At 37.8% G+C, this 11,621-nt stretch overlaps 3 protein-coding genes across 3 annotated transcripts; all 3 read left to right on the top strand.

The window, feature by feature from the left end:
• Positions 1–396: 396 nt before the first annotated feature.
• Positions 397–1,098, top strand: LOC148691194 (uncharacterized). The gene is made up of 4 exons (XM_088683937.1): positions 397–459; positions 592–768; positions 843–936; positions 1,031–1,098. Exons 1-4 carry the CDS (start codon positions 397–399, stop codon positions 1,096–1,098), a joined length of 402 nt encoding a protein of 133 aa, XP_088540063.1.
• Positions 1,099–6,470: 5,372 nt separating this feature from the next.
• Positions 6,471–9,212, top strand: LOC137713578 (protein SEH1). The gene is made up of 8 exons (XM_068452892.2): positions 6,471–6,822; positions 6,965–7,079; positions 7,290–7,390; positions 7,617–7,694; positions 8,120–8,275; positions 8,405–8,517; positions 8,664–8,790; positions 8,968–9,212. Exons 1-8 carry the CDS (start codon positions 6,664–6,666, stop codon positions 9,097–9,099), a joined length of 981 nt encoding a protein of 326 aa, XP_068308993.2. The 5' UTR covers positions 6,471–6,663; the 3' UTR covers positions 9,100–9,212.
• Positions 9,213–9,971: 759 nt separating this feature from the next.
• LOC137711956 (uncharacterized) lies at positions 9,972–11,612 on the top strand. Its single transcript, XM_068451106.2, has 3 exons — positions 9,972–10,444; positions 11,019–11,036; positions 11,135–11,612. The coding sequence occupies exons 1-3, from the start codon at positions 10,069–10,071 to the stop codon at positions 11,323–11,325; spliced, it is 585 nt and encodes a 194-aa protein (XP_068307207.2). The 5' UTR covers positions 9,972–10,068; the 3' UTR covers positions 11,326–11,612.
• Positions 11,613–11,621: the final 9 nt, after the last annotated feature.

Genomic DNA, 11,621 nt, shown 5'->3' with positions numbered 1-11,621 from the left:
TCTGCAACATATCAACAAGTTGTAAATTTTGTTTTAACGTCCTCATTTGGTATAAATTGTTTGAATTGTTGCATGGATGTGTTGTTTTTGTTGTTATATTATCTGCAGGTTTTAGGAAATGTTATAGTTTTAAGGAAGGTTTTGCCGAATTTTCGGTAGAAAATAGAATTCATCTAATGTTTACTTTGTTTATTTTGTAGTTCAAAAAAAAAAAAAAAAAGAAAAGAAAAAACCGGGGGCCATTGCAAACAACTTAAGAAGTCACAGACCACTCGCACCACGACCGAGTAGATCATCATTACGTGGGATCCTCGACATTGTGCGGCTGCAACAAAGGAGCAACACAATGTGTTAGCCACCGACGTTGGCTTGGTTATCAAGAACCATTGCCTCCTCATGTGGGAGTCATGGAAAGCTATCCTACCTGAAGTCAAGGAAGCCGTTCTTCATGAATTATCGGTAAGTAGTTTCAACCTCAAATACTAAATTTTTATTAAAGTATACAAAGATTTTAAATTTTAACTACTATTTATTTGTTGAGTTTTGCAGCATCATTATGAGCTCTTCAACCTCGATGCCAATCAAATGCAGTACATCAACGACCTTTGCTCCGGTAGGTTCACTCAATGGAAGAGCGACCTCCACAAGCATGATGAGCTATATGACAGCTCGGAGGTTGCTCTAGCAGTTGGGTGCCTATTAGAGTTGGTGGATCGCCGGGATGAATGGGAGTGGCTTTCCGACCATTTTCAAGACGAGAAATACCTCGTATGCATAAAATTTTCATTTTTTCATTCATTCGTTATAAATATCTAAACTAATATGCATTTTTAATTCAACAGAAAAAAGTGAAGGAAAACTCGATCAATCGGTCAAAGAAGAAACTTCTTCACCGATTCGGCTCACGACACTTCTCTTATAGGTTGAAGGAGCGGCGTAAGGTAACCATATATTTATTTTAAGTTTTCAATATTTTTACTCTTTATTACACAATTGGTAATCTATGTTAACACTTTTTAAATTTTTTCAGGAGGGGTTCAAAGTTTGCTGAAATTGACATGTTCAAGGAGGTGTACGTTCGGCCTGAGGATAAGCTGATGGAGTAGCTTCATGTAAGTTATTTCAATATTTTAATATTCAATTACTATTAAAATTAATTACATGTATATTCAAATCAATTTGTTTATTTCATTTTTCTAGTCCACCATGGTGGAGAAAGGCTAGACCATTCTAGAGGAGGTGGATTCCCATCTTCCCTTTGAGACCCTGATCAAGGAGGTGTTTCCTTCTGAAGATGCTGGTTTTTAGATCATGACAGACATACTCGATCAAACCTTTGGTCGTTGGCCTGGGAATGTTCACCGAGGGCTTGGGAAAGCCTGCCTTCGGGACTTGTTTGCCTTATCCTCCAGGCAGAGAACATAAGAGGTTGAAATGCTGACATCTGAAGTGGCAAACCTAAAGGAGCGGATTGCCGCCCAAAACAATTTGATGAACCAAATTTGTCGCGCACTTCAAATCTCTGGCATTCACTTCCTCAACGTTGAACCACTTCCAGAAATGACCTCCTAACCCCCCGCTGGAGCAGCTACGACCTCGTAGCCCCCAGACCCAGCAACAACACCACCAGCCAGCAATCGAGGACTACTTTTTTTAGTTTTGTTTTAATTTTTTTTTTCAAATTTAAAAATACTTTTTTCCATTGTATATACATTTTCAATAATTCTTTAATTCAATATTCTTTTTTACATTTCTATTTTGAATTTCATTAAATTAATTTTTACATAAAACAATATTAGCAACATTTAAAAGGAAAAAAAAAAATTAAATAAATAATAAAAAAATTATAAATTATTTTAAAAAAACTAATTTTATAATCTTACCGCAATGGCCTCTACATCTGTTGCACAAGAGTTTGTGGGTTGAACCTCTATTTCTATCGTGTGATAGTTTGGGGGTCGAAACTAGTTTTGTCGCTCGGTACGCATAACGACCACCAATTTTGTCGCGCAATCTTCATTTTGCGCGACGAAGAGCTTTCCTCCGTCACACAATGTATGACGTCATGAGCTTTGCGCGATAGAATTTGTGCAACACTTTCTTCGCCGCCCAATGTTTCCAGCGACGGTATAGGTCTTTGCGCGACGTTTTCCCCTTCGTTGCCCAATCAATTATTCTTAGTAATGTTAACAATAATGTGGTTCAAACTCGCTTTTACTATTAGATTACATATTGATTTAGTCTTTTGATATGTACTTTTTAGATTCATATTATATTTTTGTTTTCATATTTAATGGGCTTTGCCACTTAGTACTACGGTCTAGTGGTATTCTTCTTTACTTGTAAGTGAGAGGTCTTAGATTCGATTTTCGCTAAAAGAGAATTTGAACCACATTATTGCTAGCCCATTGTGAGGTTAGCCCCACTCTCTCACCCCTTTAATGTAGATAATATTTTGTTAAAAAAAAAATATATATATTTAATGGGTTTCTTTTAATGTCTTTCCATTAAATTTTGAGTTTATTATTATGCACAATTAATTCTTTAATTTTATTTAATTTCTTCAAATTATTTTCTTATAAATGTATGTAAATGAGAAAACATTGAAAAAATAAACAGCGACACAACATATTATGGTAAATTAGTGTATCGAAACTAGAAGGTATTGTATCTAATCAAAATTGTAATGAACTATTGTACTTAGACGTCGGTACCTTAATATATTATACTAATCTAGTGCACCTAAAAATCTGCACCAAAATATTTTGTAATGAATTAGTAGCACATAAGAAAATATGCAAATTACATAAGTGCACCGAAAAATTTGTACCTAGACGTCGTTACCATAAATTGTGGATGCAAAATGTCAACAAATAAATGCAAATTCAATTGAATTTCAAATGAGTATTAAAATTTACAATATTTTTCATAACATATAATTCATGAACACCATGAAAGTATTAAATAGAGTCTAGAAACTCACTAAAATTAATCTTGTATCTTGCAACTTCAAATTTAGAGATATAGAGAATGGGTGCGACAAAGAGAAGATTTGGTTAGACAAGATTTCTATACTAATTAGGATTCTAATGATATCCTATGATTTGGCAAATTCTTACTTATTAGTAATAAGGCGGATTGGTGGGAGTGTTATCACTATATATACGTAGTCCTTACTTTCACAAAACAAGTTCTATTATGAACAAATGCTATTATTGTTGGAACACTTTCGTTTGCTGAAAGTAGAAGACTTCTTTGTCATCCTCAAGAGTCATGTCTTCAGTATTCCACATTTAAGTTAATTATGATTGATTTATCATAATTTTGGTTTATCAAATCCATATCCTAACGTCTTTTTGTTGTTCATGGGGTTTCGGAAATTTCCTACACTACAAACTTACAAAACCGCATGAGACCGAAATGACCAATTAATATTTGCATAATTGCATCGACGTCCTTATCTATACTATCAAGTTTCAAAGAACGTCCAAGAATAGTGCGGTTATATTACTCACACCAAAAGTAGCTCTCCCTTAATTTCTAATTCGATCCAATCATTTGGAACTAAAAGAAAATCATGAAAATATAATTTCAGCTATAGCTTCTATGTGTTGTACGTAAGGGTGGGCAAACGGGTAGAGGAACCGTGGGTCGAGGCATGTAGACCAGGTTCGAGCCGGGTACAGGGTGGGTCCAATTTTTTTTAGAATAAGCGGGGTGGGGCGGGGCCTTAGCCTTTTAGAGATGGGCCGAGTCCTAATATTAAGAATAACAGGGCCCCGAACCGGCCCATTAATTCTCCTTACTCTAGTCCATCTAGATTTTGGACTCCATCTTCTCTCCAAAGTCCATACCACCCACACTCTTTTGTCTTCCCCTCCTCAACGACATCACCCTTTGCAACTCCATATTCACTCTTCTCACCGCCGTCACGACTAGCACGACCGCACCATTCATCTCTCTTCCTTGATGATATCCCAAAGCACCCAGGTCCTAAAACCACGACGACACAACCATCTCAATTCTCTCCTCCTCGTCGGCACCACCCATCTCGATTCCTAGATGACAGCACCGCCGTTGTGATCATCATCACCCCATCACCACCGTCGCCTGCTATAATTTTGGTAATTTTGAATTAGGCGTTTGTTATTTATGTGAATTTTTGGTTTATGGATTTAGGGTTTTTGAATCAGGAATGGTATAGATTCTGTTATGGGTTCTAAATTTCTGGTTGGGGAATTTGTAGCTGTCATAATGAAGGTTGTGGGGATGGAATTGTATTCATTTGATATATGTGTGTCTGTTCTTTAATTTTATTAGAGATGGTACAATATGATCGAAAATGAAATTGAATATCCCTTTCATTTGTTTTTCGTATCGTTTTCATTCCACTATTGGCTGTTTTGAATAATCCACTAACATATTTTTCAATTTGATGGAAACATTCAACCGAGAGGAAGCAATATTACAAGTGAAAAAATGATAAAGCCATTTTCTGGTTTTTCTTGCCCATGTACAAAAAAGTCTTTCTTCATCGTTCAGTTTAATAGTTTTGTAAGAGAATTTTTTTTTTTTTTTTCCCGAAGTTTTGTTAAGGGATCCATTGGGAGTTACTCTCTAGCCCCAAGTTTTCGTGAATGCTATTGCAATCTGTTTGTGCTGTGAAACAACTTTTGTAATTTACAGAAAAATGTCTCTGTCGTTGTGCATTGCAGTGCAGCTTTGAAAAATGTAATTTCTAGAAAGAAAAAAAAGTTGGACCCGTGGACTCGTCTTGAACCATCCAGTTTCAAACGGGTCGGGTTAGGTCCCGTTCCAAAACTCAAAATGTCTTTACCCGGCCCGTTTTGCCCATTTACATTTTAAAATGGGGTAGGGTCAGGTTCCTCCAAATTTGGGCCCGGCCCGACCCAACCCATGTCCACCCCTAGCTATACATGCTCAAAAGAATAGAATCTCTTTATATATATATATATGTATTATGTAATTCCATTTATTTATAGAATCTCTTATATGATTTAGCTGCCTCTTGCAGCTCTTTCACCTTTTTCTTTAGCAATGTCTTGCTTTTCACTATCCCCTTTTCGCTTTGACTCTCCGTGCAATATTTATATCGTCAGTTAGCAATACTACCTTCTTAGTTATGCTAATCCATTGTTCTTTATCAAACTCTTACAAGAAACATATTTTAAAGACAATGTCTTCGAATCATGCTAAGCTTACCACACCTTACTACTTGACACCTAAATAGGCACGATTAAGAGCTCTTGTTGAGCATATTCGAAACACTTGTTGACTATCGTTGAATACCAACAACGATTCATGAAGACAATGTCGACCAAATGATCCAAGTGGCTATGCCAAACTTATTGTTGCTATCTACATTAGCAAAGCATCAAAAGATTGAAGTCAAGCAGATCAGATACCAAGACAGCCTTGGCAATCTTTTCACACAGTCAGTGTCGAAGTCTACCTTTATGAAGCTTATCCGAGGAGTTGGATTACCTACACTACCTCATTTGCACTGTTGGTAGTTCTTAGGGGGAGTTTTGTCATCTCAATGTGAATATCTTGTAGTATACTCACTTGGCCTTAATGTACTATTTTTCTTTTAGATCAAGATCATTTTTTCTCACTGGGTTTTTGCTGTCTTGACAAGGTTTTAGTGAGGCACATATATTAGACTAGTTATAACCTTGACATGTGCGTTTATTGTTGCTTGTTTATCTCAAGTGTCGATATTGCATTAACTCACATTTTCTCCTTAGACTAAGCTTCCCATTGAGCAAGGTTTTGGTGAGACTGTACTTTTATATGGACCCTACTTGTAAGACTTGTGTATGCATTGTCTATGCCTGATGAGAAAGACTTCATCAACTACTTTCACATTTGCTTGATAACACAATACGACTACTTGTTTAGTTCTACACATTTAAAGGGAAGTGTTGCAGTTAGTATTATTATAGGAATGTGATTTTAGTGAACTAGAAATAGAAATCTATAAGATCTAGAAAATCCTTTCCTTATGTGACTTATATTATTTGTAGGACAAGTAAAAACCTGTGATTAGTATAAATAAAGGTATAAGGCCAAGAAAAAAAATCATGCTAAGACAGTTAGCCCTTTTTCTCCATCTATCCCCACCATCCCCCTCTATCCCATCTTTCAAATATGAGAAATACTCTCGAATGTGAGACTCTCCATGGACTATTTGTCACAATATTTTCTAATGTTAATACGATAATTGACGTTGAACTGTAAGGTGATAGAAATTACATGAAGAGTCACATTCTAAAAAGAATTATCTCAGAATTTCTCCATGTTATTTCCTACAACGATTTCATTTTTTTTTTAAATTATCTATGAATACACATCTCATATCAAATTATTAAATCATACCATAAACGGGTGGACTCGTTTCGAGTCCAAATCCATTAAGCCCTTCCTTATTTTATTTTTTGAAAAAGCGAGGTTAGAATGGAACATAAGACTGAAATCAGTTATAAGTAAAAGAGGTATGCTGTAATATTGAGCGGCTGATTGACCCGACCCAGAAACTGTCCCAACGTTCTGCCAAAACCGTATAAACTAATCGTCCTGTTTTTAGCTCTTCCGCCTCTGACCGTCGTGGCCACAGATCGGAGCTCCAGTGACTCTGCGGATATGGAGAAACCTCTGGTGGCGCTCGATAAAGGCACCACTTGCTCTTCTTGGAACTACTGCGGCCAGAGATTAGCCACTGGCTCCGTCGACGGAACTCTCGTCGTCTTCGACTCGCGCGACCCTTGCTCTTCCTCCTTGTCCTGCACCTCAAAATCCAAGGTCCCTAATTCCCTCCTTCTTGAATTGATTTCACATTTCAGGAATTAGCCCATTAGTTTTTAATTTTTTTCTGTTGAAATTTTCAATTCCACTTAAAAGATTGTGTTTTTGTTTTTAAAATGTGTGATTGTTTTTGCTTCAGGTGCACGAGGCTGCTGGCATTGTGAAAATTGCTTGGGTTCCGCCGGAATACGGTGACGCAGTGGCGTGTGTTTGCACAGATGGGACTTTGTCATTGTGGGAGGAAGTTGCTGAAGGTATTTTCATTGAAATTATAATCTTTTCTAACTGAAGCAGTTTAATTTAGTTAGGGAATTGTGAGGACAATGCTTTTTGAATTTGTTTTCGAGGCGCATTGTGTTTCTGATGCATATTGAATCACCCATTTCCAAGAACTGGGTATAGGAATTTCACTGCGCATCGTATCTGATAGAAGTTTATGGTTTTTTTTTTTTTTTATTGTCTAGATGCACAACCTCTTCAATGGAAGCTGTGCACAAGATTTAACAGCGGTTCGGCTCAACTGCTAGATACCCAGTTTGGAGTCTCAGCGGCAGGTTTAAAAATGGTTAGCTTTTGTTGCTGCTACTGCTTTTCTTTAATTTTGGCATTGCGGTTACAATTTCTAAAATCTAAGTTTGTAAGTGAAAAGTTATGCTTCGGATTGCTGACTTTTTTTCTTTTCATTTCATCTAATATGATTTAGGTTCTAGTTTACGTTCAATTGGCACCCTGTACAACATGCTCAATGGGCACTGAAAAGTGACAAACTTTAATTTGTTTCGTTTTTATAGGTCACTGCATATTCAGATGGCCGTGTCAAGGTTTATGAGCTACTGGATCCCTTGGAACTGAAGAATTGGCAACTTCAGGTGGATCATTTTATCTGGTTCAGTCTGATAATGTTACTTAGACCATGTAATTTTATTATAATGTTACAATGCAGCTGAATTGGTGCTGAATTTTCCGTTCATGATTATTTTTTCACAAACCCCAACCATTAGAGGTAAGTTCTAGTTGTATAGAATGATGCATTGCGTTTGTGAATATAAAAGGGATGACAGGAGATTTCTTCCCCCAATCCTTCACCTGTTTTTATGAATGAGAATGGACCATGAGCTTCTGTTTCTGTTGCTCTTTCTCTCTTATTTTTGGGGCTCTTTCTCCTCTGTGCTTTTCTTGACATGGTTACACCCTTTTAGTTTTTAAGATTCTTTCTCCGGTTGAGAACGATTCCTTAAAGAATTTTACAGTCTGCAACTACTCTCTGACCTTATTTCATGATCTTTTTGTCCAGGCTGAATTTCAGAATTTTATCGATTCGGTGTCTACAGTTGGCCCTGCCATGTGCTTATCTGCATCTATATCTTGGAATCCACAAAGAGGAGAAAGCCAGGAATCAAGTTTTGTTTTGGGTTTCAGTTCAAACACACCACAACTTAATTCCGCCAAGGTATGATAAATTCTTTTTTATCATTCATTTACATCCGCAGGCCACATCAATGTTGCAGGTGTTGCGTATATGACTTCTTTTGTTTGATATATTTTGTTTTGTACAAAATCTTATGATTGTACTTTACAGGTATGGGAATTTGATCAGGCTCATCAAAGATGGCTCCCAGTTGCAGAGTTGGCCTCGCCTGGTGACAACGATGATCAGGTTTATGCAGTTGCGTGGGCAATGAACATTGGAAGGTAGGGAATTGTCTCATTGCTCATGCAAGCACTGTTTACTAATGATTAGGAATTTGAGCTTTTCTGTTTTATGTCTTCATAAAATTGGAAAAAATGGCTTCGTTTTATTTTTATATCAGAGAGTGATTTGTATAAATTTTGTTCAGGCCGTATGAGGTAATTGCCGTTGCCACTCACAAGGGAATATCAATATGGCATCTTGGGCTAAACCCTGACTCTGATGGAAGACTCTCATTGGAGAAGATTGCAGTACTTTCGGGTCACAAAGGCGAGGTAATAATAAAACTATCGAAAATGTTATCAATCAATTAATTTGGAACGGAAATTGATATTAACAATGTGTGTGTTGGGTATACGATTGTAGATGCTTAAGAGGGCAAAATGTTTATTACCTCGGAGAGAAGGGCTATGAACCTTCCTAATTGATTGATGTCCTCATGTTGTGGTCAGGTCTGGCAGATGGAATGGGACATGAGTGGAATGACTTTGGCGACCACCGGGAATGATGGGTCAGTGCGGTTGTGGCAGTCTAGTTTGAACGGAGTTTGGCACGAAGAGGCTACTTTTGAACCCACGTCGTAGTCCCTCAGTTTTTACATGTTAGTGAATTCACTGTTTGAACTGTATTGATTGTAACTTTACATATTGGTTCAAATGATTCACAGTTGAAATTTGATGTGGGAAATTGGGAATCATTCTCGCTTTCGGCTGTCTCTTTCGTACGGCCTGTTTCTTTAGAATCGTAAAAGAGGGAAACAAATGAATGGGGAAATCCAAACATCATTGAATTGAAACAGTAATTTAGTTTTCATGTTTGGTCTCAAAACAAAACTGTTGTTGGGTCAAATTTTGATATGTGACCGCTGTGGGACGACGGTGAGACATCGGTATTTTTTTTCTGAACAATCTTACATTAGGTTACCGCGTCGAGAAGTTGTCTGATAATAAGACAGCACACAAATAACCCTCGGTGTTATCTCGTCTATTTTCTTCCCTACTCACAAGCACTGCCCAGCGCCATTGAGGCATTTCATCAAGCACCTGAACAACACATGTGAGAGAACAATTTACGTACAACGGATTTAACACGTGGCATTTTAATTCAATAATACATAGGCATGTCTAAATTTTCCTCTACATACCAATGCATTATTCAATCAGAACATCATGCGACGTGAGCCCTTTACGTAAGTCCTCCACATTTCAAGGGAAATCCAACGGGTTAATGCCAAGACATTTTATAAGTCCACATTTCAAAGCCCTACCCGCTTACACTGGGAAGAGGATTATCTACCATCCTAATCTCTCTATCCTTCTATGCTCTCCTATTAAAGTGATCACGGCTAAACCATGTTAACATCTTATATTAATTTCTTTTTATAAAAATAATAAGATAAAAAATATTATGTAAAAGAAGGAGATGGAATTGGATGGGAACAGGAAGGTAGAGAATCCTCCTCCCTTTCACTGACTTTTGATGATAACAAAATCCTAACTGTCATCTCCTACCACACCCACTCTAAACACTCACTCCACGTCTCTCTCTCCTCAATGACTATCACCTGCACTCAATCTCTCTGTAAATCCCCAGCCTTTGTTCTCCCTCCTACTTTTCCGGGTTCCCGTTGTTTCACTAGGAGCCCCGAACCGAACCCATTTTCCAGAAACAGAGAATCCAAGTTTTACACAGAGAGAAGGATCGGCAGTCAAAACAGAAGAGGTGGGGGTGGGAGTGTCTGCGGGGTGGTGTTATTCCCAATTGATCCATGGGCGCCCAGCATTGACTCACAGAGCATAGCTTCCCAGCTGTTTGCAGCTTCTCTGTTTCCCTACCTGGGTTTCTTGTACTTCATCACCAAATCCAAGTCTGCCCCTAAGCTCACCCTCTTCGGGTTCTACTTCTTGCTTGCCTTTGTGGGGGCCACCAGTGAGTTTTTCCAATCTTCCTATTACCTTTTTTATTTTTGAATTTTTTATGGCTTCCTGGGTTTTTGATAATTAATCCTTTTTCGGGTTGCTTAATTTAGCATTGTTAAGCTCTCCATGTCCATGTGGTTAATTTCTGATAATTTGAGAAACATATTAACAAGGTGTTGGTTTCCATATTGCATATTGGTCTGTTTACGGAGAAGAACTTACATGCAAATGAAGACGCCAAGGTGGCGATATCTCAAACCAGTCGTGCGATACTATGTGAACTATACCATTCAAGCGATGCCATTGAACTAGTTAGAAGACATGACGTTTGCGTGATAGGTTTAGGATACGATGCCGCCACTTTGGTGTCCCTGTTGCATGTTAGGTTGTCTCAAACCGAGAAGACAATGCTTGGGTTTCTATGAGCACATTCAATTGCCCCTCCAAAAACTCACTCCAGTTGGAATGTTTTGCTTCATGTTGAATTTGGCCTAATATTGTAACTTCTTTACTGTTAACCGCTCAGTTTCGATCTACTGACATCCTTCGTTTTGTTGTTTGCTTTCCTCTCATCAACTGAGCAGTTCCTGCTGGAATTTACGGTAAGTTTTCATGTTTAAGAAACTGAGAGTGTTATGCATTCATAACAATCAAATTCCTGAATCGATGCCTTACTTAATGTGGTTATTTGGCTGAACAGCAAAGGTGAACTATGGCACTTCATTGGCGAATGTCGATTGGTTACATGGCGGGGCTGAGGCACTTCTCACTCTGACCAACATTTTTATTGTGTTGGGGTTGAGAGGAGCTCTTAGAAAAGCTGGGGATGCAGAAGAAAGAACATCAACTCCTATTCCCGGGTTGAAGGACGAGACCGAAACTTCTGCTTAGGTGCAGCAGACGGCTTTCCCTTGTGTTCATTCACTGTATGTAGAGTTGCAACGTCTTTACTGCTGTTTTTTTTTTTTTTTGTGGAGCCTTGAATATTGTCAATCTACAATCATATATTTGCTTATATTCCTACAATATCCTTATCTTTCTGATTCTGTTGTGTTGTTTTTTAACTAAGCACATGACCCGCCCCTCCGAGTCTCTGAAAGTTTGTTATGTTTTGAGCTAAATGTTATAGGATCTTCACTTATCCTATTTGAATATAAGATGTGATGTATGAACTGCTACTATATTCT

This window comes from Pyrus communis, chromosome 14, assembly GCF_041283825.1.
Source record: "Pyrus communis isolate YQ-2024b chromosome 14, ASM4128382v1, whole genome shotgun sequence".
Taxonomy (NCBI): Eukaryota; Viridiplantae; Streptophyta; class Magnoliopsida; order Rosales; family Rosaceae; genus Pyrus; species Pyrus communis.
Note: the sequence above shows the minus strand (reverse complement) of the source record. Positions and strands in the feature narration are given on the sequence as shown.

Coding starts and splice junctions, on each gene's coding strand:
- LOC148691194 (XM_088683937.1), top strand. CDS start 397: ATGTGGGAGTCATGGAAAGCTATCCTACCTGAAGTCAAGGAAGCCGTT. Junction 460..591: donor CCGTTCTTCATGAATTATCG/GTAAGTAGTTTC, acceptor AATCAAATGCAG/TACATCAACGACCTTTGCTC. Junction 769..842: donor TTCAAGACGAGAAATACCTC/GTATGCATAAAA, acceptor TTAATTCAACAG/AAAAAAGTGAAGGAAAACTC.
- LOC137711956 (XM_068451106.2), top strand. CDS start 10,069: ATGACTATCACCTGCACTCAATCTCTCTGTAAATCCCCAGCCTTTGTT.
- LOC137713578 (XM_068452892.2), top strand. CDS start 6,664: ATGGAGAAACCTCTGGTGGCGCTCGATAAAGGCACCACTTGCTCTTCT. Junction 6,823..6,964: donor CCTGCACCTCAAAATCCAAG/GTCCCTAATTCC, acceptor TTTTTGCTTCAG/GTGCACGAGGCTGCTGGCAT. Junction 7,391..7,616: donor CAGCGGCAGGTTTAAAAATG/GTTAGCTTTTGT, acceptor TCGTTTTTATAG/GTCACTGCATATTCAGATGG.